General features: G+C 45.1%; 1 protein-coding gene across 3 annotated transcripts in view; it reads right to left on the bottom strand.

Moving 5' to 3' along the window:
- FYCO1 (FYVE and coiled-coil domain autophagy adaptor 1) overlaps positions 1 to 15,066 on the bottom strand; it is a 99,931-nt gene that overhangs the window by 53,843 nt on the left and 31,022 nt on the right. For all 3 annotated transcript variants that reach the window (XM_043965173.1, XM_043965172.1, XM_043965174.1), the window contains exons 5-11: positions 13,303 to 13,409; positions 11,827 to 11,970; positions 9,655 to 9,748; positions 5,792 to 8,299; positions 4,707 to 4,799; positions 4,060 to 4,178; positions 1,986 to 2,153 (exon numbers count right to left, since the gene is read on the bottom strand). In XM_043965173.1, coding sequence (XP_043821108.1) covers positions 1,986 to 2,153; positions 4,060 to 4,178; positions 4,707 to 4,799; positions 5,792 to 8,299; positions 9,655 to 9,748; positions 11,827 to 11,970; positions 13,303 to 13,409 — 3,233 coding nt within the window. The remainder of the gene's footprint in view (positions 1 to 1,985; positions 2,154 to 4,059; positions 4,179 to 4,706; positions 4,800 to 5,791; positions 8,300 to 9,654; positions 9,749 to 11,826; positions 11,971 to 13,302; positions 13,410 to 15,066) is intronic.

Raw genomic sequence — 15,066 nt, 5'->3', positions numbered from 1 at the left:
AAACTCAGATAGAAGTGTGGCCACTAAACCTACATAAGGATCCCTAAGAGCCACATATTGAGCCATGCATTAATGTTATCTATGTTCTATTGTATTTTTACTTATTTTGTTAAATATTTTTCAATCACATTTTCATTTGGTTCTACTGCACCAGGGAATGTTGCCTGGTGGGCCATGTGTGTTTGAAACCTCTGTGCTGGAGAATACATCAAATATTACAACCAAGAATCACCTACCCAGCAAAACTCAGCATTATCTTTCAGCAGAAAAAAAAAAAAAAAAGGGACTTTAATGAGAATACATCAAATGGTCTGGCAGAGAGTTTTAGCTTTGTCCATACTGAAGCTAGTCAATGACTACAACACAGACTTCATTCTTTCGGATAATTACTTTATCTAAAGGCCTTTCTCAAATCTTATCTTTCTCCACTTCTCTACATCATCAGACACTCCCAGATGCTCTTCTCTTGGTCTCTTTCTTAGTCTCCTTTGCTGGCTCTTCATGCAGATCCCACCCTCTAACTGTGGATGTCTCCTAAGACTCTATCCTGGGCTTTCTCTTCTCCCCCTACATCAGCTCCCAATTATCATCTCTATATGTATGATTCCCAAATCTATATATCCTACTCTAGTTTTTCTCCAAGCTCCAGTCCCAAATCACAAATAACCTATGAAGCATTTCAAAAGATACGTTCTTTAGTCGTCCCAAACTCAACATATTCAAAATGCAACTTATTACCTTCCCCTACTTCTGCAGCAAGTTACTTTTCTGAACTTCCATATCACTACCAAGGGCACAACCGTCCTTTTAGTCATCCCGGCTCACAACTTCAGGGTCACACTTGGCTCCTCCCTCTTCCCCATCTATCCCACTGAACCAACCACTTGCCATATGTTACTCTTTCTACCACCCCAGCATCTTTCAGATTCACTTTTTTTCCTCCAATCACAAAGCTACTCGGAGAGGCACCTCCCACCTGGCCTGTTGCAGTATTCTTAATTGATTCCCTGTCTCCATTTTCAAGATGGGTCTCCGACTCATCCTCCACACAGGTGCCAAAGTGATCTTCCTTAAACGCAGGCCTGACCATGTCCCTCCTCAGATCAATATTAACACTAGCAGCTCTTTATCATCACTGGGATCAAAGAGAAACTCCCCTCCTTGGCACTGAGAGCTCTTCACAGCCTGGCCCCAAGTTAACTCTGTGGCCTTAGGACACATCACAACCCTTGTCTCACTCTACAGTATAGCCACACTGGTCTTCTTGCTGCTGCTCCACACAAGGCACTACACCCTCTGTTTTAATGCACAGGCTATGCCTGGAATGCACCCCCTCCTCACTTCTTGTTTCCTTCAAGATTCACCTCAAGCACGTCCTTTCCTGACTCCCTTCTACCCTCGGATACTAGTGAAATCTCCTTATAAGGAAACAAAAGATCCGCCTTGTATCTATTGTGTATTTAAGTACACTCTTGCTTCCCCTACTGGGATGGAAGCTTCCCGGAGGCAGGCACTATTTCACATTTGTCTTTGTATCTCTGGTGTCTTGCACCTAGTAAAGGCTGAATAAATGCTTGCTGAGTTATTGATTGGATCTTGCACATAGAGAAAAGTGGCAAGACAGAAATCTTCGAGTTAGTAAAAAGATTTTCATTCTTAGAACAAAATGATAGTTTGACTTTTTTAAAATCAAGTTTTTTTTTAATTACTATCATGATATGTATTTTAAAAACACAATCCTGGGAAAACTGAACTTACCCATAAGTGCTATTCATGGGGGTGAGTTCCCTTATTACTCTGCACAGGGATGCATGAAATATAATTAATTTTATTTGGCTTAGCATGACTCTACAAAAAAGGTAGTTGAAATGTGGGGCATATGTTCCATAAGACAGAATGAGGTTGAGATCTACATTTATTTTATTTAATTAAAAATAATTCTATTTAAAGCCTCTAGTAACTACTTGCAAGCCCATGATACCCACCTGAGTAGTTCTATTAGCCGTTCTTCAAGGTATTTCTTGGTTTTGTTCAGATCTTCCAAATTGGCTAGCATCTGCTGTTCATTTTTCTCTCGATCTGCTATCTCCTGGCTGAGCTTGTCCCAGTATTCTTGGACCTTTGCATCTGATTTTTCAAGTTCCTTTTGTGTCCTAATAGAGGAAGATTCAAAGATTCTTTGAAATTAGTTTTCACTCCTACAGCCTCACACTAACCACTTCTGCCACATTATGCTATGTCTGGTGAAGTCAGGGTTCCCTGCAGCCCACTGTGTTGGCCCTTCCCCTCCAACAAAAAAGTTTGACTTTTTTATGAGTGATGATGCTCTCCATGCTGTTTTGACCAGCAGTTCAATGCCTTCCTTCATCAGCCTTTGTGGCCTCACATCTTGGCCAATTCCTTTCTAGAATTATCACGTGTAAAACTATCAGATACAGAGGAAATTTTGGGAGACTAAGTCTTGCTCAATACTAGAAGATCAAGCTCTAGCTCTGCTAAAATCTCCTTCACAATAGTGTATGTGTGATATGCCTGTACTATGCCATTCTCCTTACTCCATAATCCCTCTCTCTCTCAACTACCTTAACTCCATCTTTCTCCAAGGTAAAAAGTTCTCCAAATGGTCCCATAAAAGCACACTGATCTACAAGGCATTTCTAACAAACCTAAGTCTTATTTCACGCTGCCTCCCTCCTTGTATTATATATCCAACCAAATTGCACTGGCCAACCTCCATCCATGCCTTTGCTGACATCATTCCCTATTCCTGGAAAATCTCTCTCACTCCCAACATCATCTGTTGAATACTTATTCATCTTAGAAAGCCCAACCCAAATGTTCCTTGGTCCATAACACCTGACCTCCCCCTTCCCATGATTTAAAGTGTTTTGCCCCTTCCTTATGTACTTACCATGTATTATTTTGCATTAGTTATTTGTGTACATGTCACATCTCTCCCTCACCCCACTCCCATCCATCAGAGCAGAAATCATGTGCATTTAAAATTTGTATCTTCCTCAGCACCTAACATAGCATATATACAGTTATAGCTTCATAAATGTTTGCTAAATGACTTAATTTTTATCAACCAAAGAAGAGGCAAGTCTTAATGGGGTCTATATATCATTTCAGGTTTATTATGTTTAAAAACTGAGCAGAGAAACATTTTTAAGCCTTGGTTACTATATACTTCCAAAAGTAGACTTCTAGTGTCTCCTATGGTGATAGGCCCAGGTAGAGAAGGTTTAGAATAGAGTTAGGGGAGAATTAAGACATTCACATTTTCTTAAGAAAATGTTATTTCCTTTTTGTGTCAAATTAAGTTGTAATATGAAAACACGCTGTTATGTCTTTTTTAATTAGACATTTTACAAGGCCCTTAAGAGTAAAGGTTAGCACAGTCCCTGAACTTATTGGATTTAAGTCAGGAACTGTGAGATCCACACCCTAACCCCCATGTAAAATTTAAAGGACACACATTTTAGGGCTAAAGCACACTCAATGAAAGGAATGAGAAGCATGATTTGTATGACTGTTAGAGACCCAGGAGGCCAGCATCCAGAGCTGAAGATGGCTTTCCTCCAGACTGATAGCTAATATTTGAAAACACCACACTTAACACTGTGGTATGACATTTCACACAGGAAATAACAAAAGGGGGCAGAGAGATACATGGCTTCGGTGTGAAAATGTAAACATCCCCTAACCTCTTATTTATTCCCTACTACTTGGGCTGAGCACCCAGGTCACTCCATTGAACATCCCGAATTATCCTCTTTTCCAGACAGGAAGACTCCCTTAGAGCAAACCACAATGGGCTGCAGCACTCCTTAGCCTGATGGGATGGTGAGTTTTTGATCCCTGCTGGAGCAGGCAAGCTGGCCTTGGTTTGTTGTGGAAAGATGCTAATAAGAGACGGTGAAACCCAGTGCTTTCTGACTTCCTGGTTCTTATACCAAAAAAGTTTCCTTGGTGAAGGGCAGAAGTGGCTTTTTTTCTGTTCTCCTCTTCTCTGACAGTATTACAGAGCCAAGGGAGTGTGTGAACTATAGAAACTACCTTTCCAAACTGGCATTCAGGGCCGCAACTTCCTCTTCCTTTGTTATGATTGTAGCTTGGTACTTGGCCAGTTGTTCTGTTGAGTGTTCCAATTCCTTCCCCAAACCTGCTTCCATAGCCTACCAATCAAGATCGAGAAACAACCAACAGAATTATCCAAATGAGAAAGCGCAATTTTCAGAGAGAACACAAACGAGAAACCTGTCATGTCCCTGTTAAAAAGTAGATTAAAGACACCAGAATGGAAGGTGTGATGATGACAGAGAGATGAGAAATAGATGGACAAGAAGGACTGGCATATGAGTGAACCAAAGTAGACTGGAAACACGGGCCATGGCCAGCCGCATCTACATTTCAACATACAGATGACGTTAAAGACAAAACCTGATAACTGGAAATTTCACAGTGAGGCTGATTAATCAGACCTTCAAAAACCAAACTATATGACTTCTGCATCACAAACAGCATGAGGATTTGTGAGAAGGGGTGATGCCACAAGGAAAGCATACAAACAGCTTCAGGCCATTATTTCCTCATCTGATGCATGGCCACAGAGGCCAGCCACTTCACCACTCCCAGACCACACTGGTCCCCGAAATTATTATGAGATTTCTCCTGTATTCTCTGAGGGAGAAGCCCAGGCCTACCTTCAGCTTTGCAGTCTCTTCTTCAGCTGCCCTTAGCTGTCCGTCTTTTTCTTCCAGTTGACCCTTTAGATTCTTACACTCTTCAGTCACTGCCTGGTATGGGTGAGATAAGGAATATTGAAGTGGTAGACACAGCTGAAATGTCCTAACCTATGGTACAACATATGCCTTCTTTTGTCCAAATTTGCCGCTTCTGGGGGTGGCCACCTCAGAAAACTACCTCTCAGGTCTCCCAAGGCCACTGAGCAATGGAATCCTTCAGACATGGTGACCACACTAGCCTGGACCTTTAACCATAATGCTTAGTGCAGATTTTGGCCCTGGATTCCAAAGACAAGGTTCTGTTTTCTTGAACAGGTCAAGCATGTAAAAGAAATTTAAGGTGTGCTTATCACCCCAAGTTAGGACACATATACCAGAGAAGTGGGTGGGCAGTTGCCAAATTGGAATAAGGCTAGGCTCTGAGCTACTCATAACTCACAAATACCAATATAAACAAAATCAAGTTACCAAACGTGTCTTGTCATATACCTATTTTAACTCTAGGATTTCAATTCTGTAGACAGCAAGGTAGACAGCAATCCCAAAGTTTTTATTAAAAGCATTCAGGACATTTTCCAGAAATGACCATCATAACCTGGGGGAGCAGAACATCTAGTTCTATGGGCCTTCAGGTGAATCAATCAAGATAGAGGCCAAGTGCTATCTTTAGATACCTGGACATACCATCCTAATGACACACAGGATAGAGTGCTGGGCCTGGAGTCAGGAAGACCCAAATTCAAAGCTGGCCTCAGACACTTACTAGCTGTGTGACCCTGGGCCAGTCACTTAACCCAATCTTCTGTGTAGATTTTGTGGAGAACAGGATTTGGATGGAGATGTATTTCCATAGTAACATGATATGTTTGGTTGTGATTAACCCTTTCAGAAGGACAGGTGGGCTTCATTTGGGGCATGAGATGCCTCTTCAACCCAAAGGGCCAAAGGGGGACCTGAGCCCATGGGTTGACCCAGGAAGAGGCAGCAGCTGCTGGCCACAGGTCACAGGAATCTTAACTCTGGGAGGATGATCTGCTACTTACCTTGAGCTTGGCTTGGCAGTTCATGATCTCGGTGCTCATCTGGAATTTCACCGTGGACAGCTCCTCCTGACCAGCCTCACGCACACTCTGGGCTTGCTTCTCTGCCAGGCTCAGCTGGTTCTGCAGGCTGGGCAGCGTGCGGGCGCTCTCCTGGGCCACCCTCAGTTTCTCGAGCAGGCTCTCCCTCTCCTGCCGGAGCCCTTCCAAGTCCCGCCGGAGGTCATCCTGCTCCCTGGAAGTCCTCTCTTGGGCCTCCCGGAGCTCCCGGGAGGCCTGGGCCAGCCTCTCCTCCACCTGTGCCTTCTCGGCCGTCAGGGCACAGACCTGGATGCCGAGCTCGGCCATGTCTGTGTTGGCCCGGTGGAGCTGTTCCTGGACCTCAGCATGTTCCAGCTGTGCCACCTCGGCATCCTGCTTGGCTCGGGACAGCTCTTCTCGGAGCTGTGTCTCCTGCTCAGCCCTCTGTCCGGCCTCCCCGGCCTTCTCCTCCCTCAGCATGCGCTCCCTCTCGGTACACTGGAGCAGCTCTTGCACGTGTGTGCGGTTGAGGCCCTCATTTTGCTCCTTCAGCTGCTCAACCAGGCCTCTGTTCTCCGCCAGAAGCGTCTCCACCACCTCCAGCCGGCTCTGGGCCTTCTCCTGGTCCTCCAGGGCCCTCTGCAGCTTGGTTCTGAGCTCGACCGCCTCTGCCTGCGACCTCCTGGCCTCATCCTGGTGGATCTCCAGCTGCTTCTGCATCAGCACGAGGTGGGAAGCCAGCTCCTGCGTGCCCTTCTCCCGGTCCGCGCTTTGCTCCAGCTGGGCTTTCCCCATCACCCCCCTTTCCAAACTGAGGCCCCCGATCAGCTGGGCCTGCTGCTGGCACGCGCTCCTCAGGCCCTTCATCTCCTCCTCGTGGGCCTCCACTTGCCTCCGATACCTCTCCACCTCCACCCGCAGCTGCTGACACTCGCTCTCCTTGCTCTGTATGGTGGCCTCCTTCTCTGCCACCTGGGCCTTCATCGTTTCCTTGGCCTTCTTCACGGCCAGCAGGCTCTTCTCCATTTGGTCACCAATATGGCGGATACTGGCCTGCTCGGCCTCCAGGGAAGCCAGGGAGCCCTTGATGGCCGCCTCGCGCTGCCTCAGGTCCTCATAGTCCACCTGCAGGGTCTGGAGCTTGTCCTCGAGGACCTGGTTTCTGCGGAGCGCATTCTGCAGCTCCTCATCCTGCTCTCCGCGTCCCGCCTGGGCATCGCTGCTCTGTCCCTGGAGCAGCTTCTCGGCCGCCTGCGGCACGGCCCCTTCCACGGAGGCAGCCGCCTCCTGTGGCCCCTTCTGCTGCTCCTGCGGCCTCTTTCTGGCCTGAAGCAGCAGGGAGTCCCCCGAGCTCAGCTCCTTGTTCTCCCCAGAAGCCCCAAGCTCCCGGCTCTGCTGCCCGATGAGATATTCCAGCTCCCCGACCTTCTGGTGGAGATGGTCTCGGTCACCGAGCAGTTGCCTCTGTTGCTCCTCCAGATCACTGGCGCGCTGGTTGGCCTGGGACAGCTGGGCCGAGAGGAGCTGGAGCTGCTTGGCCAGCGAGCTGGCCTCCTGCTCCAGCAGCTCCTTCTCCTGGCTGTGCTCGGCCCGACGGAACCTCTCTTCCCTTCTTAACTCTTCCAGCTCCTTTTCCAGAGACCCGGAGCTGGCCAGCGATTCTTTCAGCTGGAGCTGGAGATCGGTCACCTCCTTCCCTTTCGACGCCAGCTCTTCCCGCAAAGGCTCCATCTCCTTGACCAGCCCCTCCAGGTCACTGAGCAGTTTCCCGTTTTCTTCTCGAGAGCTCGTGACCAACATGTTGAACCTGGCCTCGAGCTCACCCTGGGCTTCCTCTTTCTGTTGTAACTCCTTGGTCAGCCTCTCCAGCTCAACCACCTGCTTTTCCACCAGCTCTTGAAGGTCCTGGGAGAAGATGAGTTGATCAGATGCCTGCCGGCCACTCCGATCCACCACCGTGCCTCCCTCTGCCACCTGGTCCAGCTTCTTCTGCTTGGCCGTGGCCAGCCTGGCCTGGAGGTCAGCAATGCGCTGGTCTTTCATGGTGTTGGCGGCCCAGGCTGTCGCCAGCTGCTGCACCAGGGGCTGCAATTTTGACTCCAGATGTTGCAGGGTCGAGTGGCATTCCCTTTTGTTTTCAGCTGTGTCCTGCTCCAATGTCTTCAGACACTTCTGCAGCTCCTGCATGGTGCTCTGCGTCGCCTGGGAGAGCTGGCACTCCCTCTGGAGCTCGGCCACCCTTTGGGTCAGCCGGGCATTCTCCTCGGTCAGGCCTCTTCCCTTCTCCTGCTCTGCCTGCACTTGCTCTGTGTGGAGGCTCGTGGCCTGCCTCAGCTCCCGGTTTTCCTTCTCCAACTGCTGCAAGCGATCCTGTAGTTCCTTCTCCCTTAGCTCCAGCTGGTCCAGCTCTACACGCATTTCATCAAAGCCTTCCAGAGCCTCAGTGTTCATGGAGCTGTTCACATCAAAGCTGGAAGCCAAGTCTTGAGCCTGGGGAAACAAAAGCAGAGGAATGAAATCTCTTCAGAATATAGATACACCAACATCAGTAAATCTTCAGGGAGGACCAAGCAGCTAACTGTGCAAGTGAAAAGCAGGGGGGATTATATGGTGAATGATGACCACTGGAGACAGGAAGATGGCACACTGGCCCTGGAGTCAGGAAGACCCAAGTTCAAATATGACCTTAGACACTTGGTTGTGTGACCCTAGACAAGTCACCTATCTTTCCTCAATATGAGCTTTTTCAGCTGTAAAATCAGTGTAATAATAGTCCTCACCTCACAGGGTCATTGTAAGGATCAAATGAGTTTAAATATGTAATGTGCTTTGCAAATTTTAAGGCACTAAAAGAATAAATTCTTCCTATTATTAACATTATTACCTCATTCAAAGAAAATCTACGTTACTAAAATTATTCCCCCACCAGCTGGAAACTAAAGCAGAGTTACTCAGAGACATCTAGTGACTCTGAATTAGAGATTACTCTACCTGTCATCTTTGTCTAGCTCACCCCGCCCCTACACAACTGAATCCCCCGAGGGTTTAGCTTCCTCTTCCTCCTTGAGCACTGATGTGTGAGGATAGTGCCCACCACAGAAGGAAGTAAACTCATCCAAGAAACTTCCCTTCTAGGTCCCCAAATTGAGTGTGAGCCTTATATAAATAAAGAAACTTTACAAAACTGTATTCCCTTCTAACACCTCACCAGTAACTCCTAAAAAGATTTTTTTAAATGCTATGATAAAATTCCCCCTCCTTTCTTGTCAAAGATGCTGCACTAATTTGTCATTTCCTTCTCTAGCTTATTTTACAGATGAGGAAACTGACACAAATAGGGTGAAGTGACTTCCCCAGGGTCACACAGCTAAGAAGTGTTTGAAGTCAGATTTGAACTCAGGTCCTCCCGACTCCAGGGCCAGCATTCTTTCCACTTAATAGTGATCTTTTGCTCTTAGTCAATTTCTGTGTAATTTCCCATAGCACCATAAGTCGCTTTCCTTAAATTGTCTATTCTGCCATGATAGTGCATTGAGATTTCCAGACACTCAAGGAAGTAGCAAAAACAAACATGCTTCGTTTTGCTTGTTTTCATTATAAAATGGGCCATTCCACTGTGTTTAAAACCCTTTTGAAGAAAGATTCAAAAGGCCCCAGAAGGGACAAGGGAGTAGAAAGGGGAGCTCTTTGGCTTCTCGGTGCCTTTCAGGCCTCAGATCATCAACTCAAGTACACAAGCATTTATTAAGTGCCTACAGTATGCTGGGCACCGTGCCAAGTAGAAGAGCCCATCTGGATGCCCACAATTCAATGAACAGGGGAAGGACCGGATCCTGTGCTATTACCTGCAGATAGCTGCTCACCAGGCTACTCATGCTTGAACTTCGACTTGGGGGTTTCCACATGTATGCTGAAGAGCCAAGAGAGGCCAGAGTTCTCCTGTGAACCACAAGAAACTGTTACCTAAACAGGAAGCCACATCTATCTTTCCCTGAAATGTCTTACTGAGTGTCAGCTACACACGACCATTCCTTTGCTTCATGGACCCCCTGTCTTGTATTACACTTATCAAGGGACGCATCGTGTTCATAAAGCAGAATGAAGGCCCCTTAAGGGCAGGGACTGTTTGATTTTGGTCTCTGTATTCCTGGCATATAATTCAGTGATTTTAATATAGCTTCTCATTTAGGAAAAGTTTGAGGAATTGAATTAAATGGTAACAAGCCAGATGCTGAATGTAATCAGGCAAAAAAGACACTTCCTACCCCTACTTCCTACTTCTAACCTAGCCCACAGTTGGACTGCAGTCACAAATCATGGGAAAAGGGGGTGAAGATGTTTCACAAAGTATGCTGTCCTTCTTTTGCAATGGCTCTGATGTTATTCAAACAATTCAAAACCCATGTAATAAATACTACACACTGTTTTCAAAGCTTTTCAGTGCTTCCTTCTCCGTTTTCTTTCGTTCTCTGCTGGGTGCTTTCTAATTTATTTTTCCCCCTCCCTACACCTCTCCCCCCAAAGAAGGATACAATTAAACACAAATATATAAACATATACATACATATCTATAAACATACACACACACACAGAACTATCTCTACATCTCTATCTCTCTCTATATACACACACATATACATAAGACCATACTATGCATATTTCTACTTGTCAGTTCTTTCTCTAGAGGTGAATAGCATCTTCATGGGTCTAAGTCATTCCACGTTTTTCTAAACCAACCAAGTCATCATTTCTTTGATCACAATAGCATTCCATCACAACCATATACACACAGCTTGTTTAGCCATTCCCCAATTGAAGGGCGCCTGTCATTTTAGCCAATCAGATGTATCTCATTGAAAAAGGATTGACTTTTTAAGCTCCACTATCTTCCTCTGACTATGAATCCAGATCTTCTCTTATCTTCATGGTAGCTATCTCTGGTTGGATTTCTCAAAAAAGGAAAAAGAATCAGCTCTGCCCATGTGCCCATTGGACTTCAAGGGAGACATGTTTCTTTCTGAAATGAATTTATTGCCTCCTCAAGGGTGGAAATTAGCCCCTCTCCATCAGTGTTCAAGGAGCAAGAGCAGACTACATCCTACTGAGGTTTGGTCAGCACAGCTGTGCTTGGTGTCCTTTGACAGTGGAAGGTCCTGAAATGTTCTTCTACTCAGCTGTCGGACCTCCACACTATCCCAACCCAGCTGCCTCTAGGGCTTGCTGCTGGTTGATTCTGCAGGGTCAGCTTGTACTTTACTCAGGCTGAATCTCTACCCTGAAGGTCAAGTCTTGACTAAGGCCCTTTCAAGTTGTCTTAGGAGGCCAACTGCTTTACCCTGACTTTTGTTTATTTCTGCTGTTTCACATTCACTCCGAGGCCACATTCTGTCTTTTTTTGTGGAAGAATTTTGTACAGTCCAAGTCTTCTGACCTACTTTGCCATCTTCCCAGAATCCTCTCCACTAGGTTATCACTGCATAGTCTACTGCCCACATTCAGCTTATGCAATAATTCCTACCTAGCAAGAACCATGCTAATGAATACATTTCTGCTCTACAAGCATCTTCCTCTTTATTAGCCCATCAGCCACATTATTTTAAAGTTATTTACAATCCCTTACAGAAAAGAACTTTTGCAATCACTTTTTTCCCAGGCTTTCCACAAGTTCTTCGTAATGACCCTATAAATATGGCAGGATTGCTCATTTATGCAAATAAGTCAAAGTCCTTTGAGCTCCAGTGAAACAAGACAATATAAATGAATGGCAGGCTAAAAAAGTCAGCTGTTGTATAGTCACATCTTTATCTGTATATACTGAGCAGTTAATGAAGTTTGTCTAAGACCAAGCCTTTCATCAGCTTATCTTATCAATGTTCTCTCTAATAAGAGTAAAATCAACAGAGGGTATAACTGGAAAGCATTCTATCATTTACATAGCATGAACACTGCCCCAGAGAGGTTACCATTAATCTTTCAAAACCATAAAGAGAAGAAAAGCAAACGATTCTCCAAACTACCTGGCAAATGTTGGCCAACCAGCGTCCAAATCATAACCTCTGGATGCCAGATCAAACTGGACCTCCGTGAGCTCGTACAGTTGGCCAACAATGTCGGAGCTCATTTTGGGCTTCAGGAACGGGCTTCTTGCATAGTACCAGTCACTGGGGGAAAGACAAAAGAGAACAGATCAATGCACAGAATCAATGAGCTCGCTGAGTCCATTTTCCCAATGTGTCCCATTGGCACATTACCATGGCTATCCTCATCAATTAAAAAGTCTATATCTTAATATGGAAAACAAAAGAAAACAAGGGTGTGTAACTTAGTAGAAAAGGGACCTGATGGCACCAGGAAGATCCGGGTTCAAGTCCCTCCTTTGACACATTCTGGCTGTTTGACCCTAAGCAAGTCACTGAACCTCTCATTGCTCCAGACAACTTTCTAAGACTATAAGTTTCAGAGAAGATTCTACCTGTGTTGGTAGAGAGTTTCCTCACCTGGAAGTTTCATATGCCAATGAAACTATAGATGCAGGCCCTCTCCCTATCTGTATTCACCAAAAAAAGGTGTACTCAAATACAGACTACTTTTTAGATAAGAAATATGTAATAGGGGCAGCTAGGTGGCGCAGTGGATAGAACACTGGCCCTGGATTCAGGAGGACCTGTGTTCAAATGTGGCCTCAGGCACTTAACAAATTACTAGCTGTGTGACCCTGGGCAAGTCACTTAACCCCAATTGCCTCATCAAAAAAAAAAAAAAAACTGGGTAAAAAAAAAAAAGAAATATGTAATAATTACAATTATACCTCAATAAAGGTTTTCACGAAAAGGTTCCTTTCTTTAGCAACACGAAAAAAAATCACGAACTATCCTCTCCTCCTCTCCAAATCAAAGTGATGTGGTTTGTTGCTGATTAGACCAGTTTAAGAGCAAAGGTCCCCAATATTTAGTTGAAATTAAATATTATTTGTACTTTAAACTGTCAATGGAATAACGGTTTCACTCAATTGGCAATGAACGAGTTCTAAAGACTTGGGGGGGGGGGCAATGAGGGTTACGTGACTTGCCCAAGGTCACACAGCTAGTAAGGGTCAAGTGTCTGAGGCTGGATTTGTGAATCCAGGGCTGGTGCTTTATCCACTGCACCACCTAGCTGCCCCCTCTGAAGACTTTCAAAGCTGGATTTCTCTATAATGTGGTTGTCATTATACAAACACTTCTATTTCTGTTCACTTCCCTCTGCAGCATTTCCTAGAGGTCTTAGTTTTCTCTGAAACTGAGCATGTCATCATTTCAGATGGCACAGGTATATTTTACTACACTCACATATTATAATTCATTTAACCACAACACTTATAAAGTGAGCTGTTTGTTAGCACCAACACCAAAAGTGAATCATGGAGGAAAAGAAGTGAACTTTCTTCAAAATCACATTGGAACAAATGCTAACCTGGCTTGCTGAAGACATGATCTTACTTTTTCTCCACTTACCTGGTTACTTTGGTATTCATAAGACATTGCTGCAAGGTGTCTGCCAGTCTCTGATGCACTAAGGAATAGCGTATGAATGCCCTGCCCTTCCCAAGTGATGTTCGAAGCTGGAGGAGAAGAAAATATAAAGAAAGGAACAGCTTTTAGATTCCAGATGACCCAGCCTTCCAGATGCCCTTCAAAAAGAACTGAAGGGAATACATTTTCACCAGTGTCCAAATACATCATTGGCTTTAGTCACACAACTCTTTAGGCAAAAGGCATTTAACGGTCACCTCAACCATTCCACCACAGTCTAACTAAAAGGAAATAGAAAAAAGCATGAGTTAATTCAATTTCTCTTGGGGCTCCGTTTCCTATTCATTTTAGCAAAATATATTAAGGGGGATAAATTCTCCTCCAACACTTCCATGAAAAGGCTCCCTTTGGAGTCTATTTTTTCTTCCTTGATTTAGTTAAGTCAGCGTTTTCAGGGGCTGGGGGTTTGGTTCCAGGTATGGTACTCTCTCTGTACAGGATTCAAATTATCCAAACTATTTTGGGTTAAAGGATGGGCATGTATCCGGTAACAGGACAGCCCAGTGGAAAACAGGTGCCTTCTTGCTGACCCCCTCAATAGATTTTCTTGACCTGAGTTGCTAGAGAGTCTGTAACTACTGTGGGCCACAAAAGTCAAACTTCGATTCTTACCATTTGTGCTGGATAAACTAGATAGAAAGTTGACAAGCCTTAACCTACTTTGATGTGTAAACTCACTTATCAAACACAATCTCAAAGCAGACCTGATTGGGTGATTTTAAAGAATGTCTGATGGGGGGCAGGGTGAGGAGGGTGCTATGGCACCTGTATTTCATCTTGTGCCGTTCCAATGATAGTTACCCTTCGCCATGTTGCACAACTCTTGACAGCTAGGAGCATGGGCCTGTCTGGGCTAAAGACATAAAGGGAAGGACCACAGATGACACTTGAGACAAGTCTGTCCATTGTGTTTCCCTAACCTGATTCATTCACTCAGAGGCCCAGCGCAAAAATGGTAGAAATCCATCAATTGATTGACAAACCTTAATAAAGTACTGACTGTGTCCTGGGCACCAGGATAGGCACTACAGATAACAAAGACAAAAATGAGCCTGTCCCTGACCTGGAAGAAACAGAGCTTTGTGGTAACACTATATATTCAACCAGATTTCTGGCATAGATATGGAGAGAAAGTTGCATCCTCAGCCCCCAAAGTCAGAGATATTTAAAATTCCTATGTTATTCTTCAGTCACTTCAGTTGTGACTGACTCCTTATGACCTCATTTGGGGTTTTCTTGGAAAATATATTAAAGTGCTTTGCCATTTCCTTCTCCAGCTCATTTTACAAGTGAGGAAACTGAGGCACACAGGGTGAAGTGACTTGCCCAGGGCCCCACAGCTAGGAAGCCAAATTTTAACTCAGTCCTGAATTCAGGCCTGGCATTTTAGCCACTGTGCTTCTAGGAATAAGAAAATGCTAGTTGTGCTGCACTCTGTCCTACTCAGACCATTTATGGCATGTGATGTTCAGTCTGGGGAATCCCATATTATGAAGGACAAGACTAAGACCGGAAAAGATTAAGTGACCTGTCCACAGTTACACAGCCAGTCAGTCATTTTTTAACCACCTACTATGTGCTGGGTACCATGCTAAGCAACAGAAATGCAAAAAGAGGCAAAAGGCAGTCCCTACCCTCAAGCAGCTCACAGTCTAATGGGGAAGACAATAAGCTAACAAATGCAGG

This window comes from Dromiciops gliroides, chromosome 5 (assembly GCF_019393635.1).
Source record: "Dromiciops gliroides isolate mDroGli1 chromosome 5, mDroGli1.pri, whole genome shotgun sequence".
Taxonomy (NCBI): domain Eukaryota; kingdom Metazoa; phylum Chordata; class Mammalia; order Microbiotheria; family Microbiotheriidae; genus Dromiciops; species Dromiciops gliroides.
This window is presented reverse-complemented; position numbering and strand designations above follow the sequence as displayed.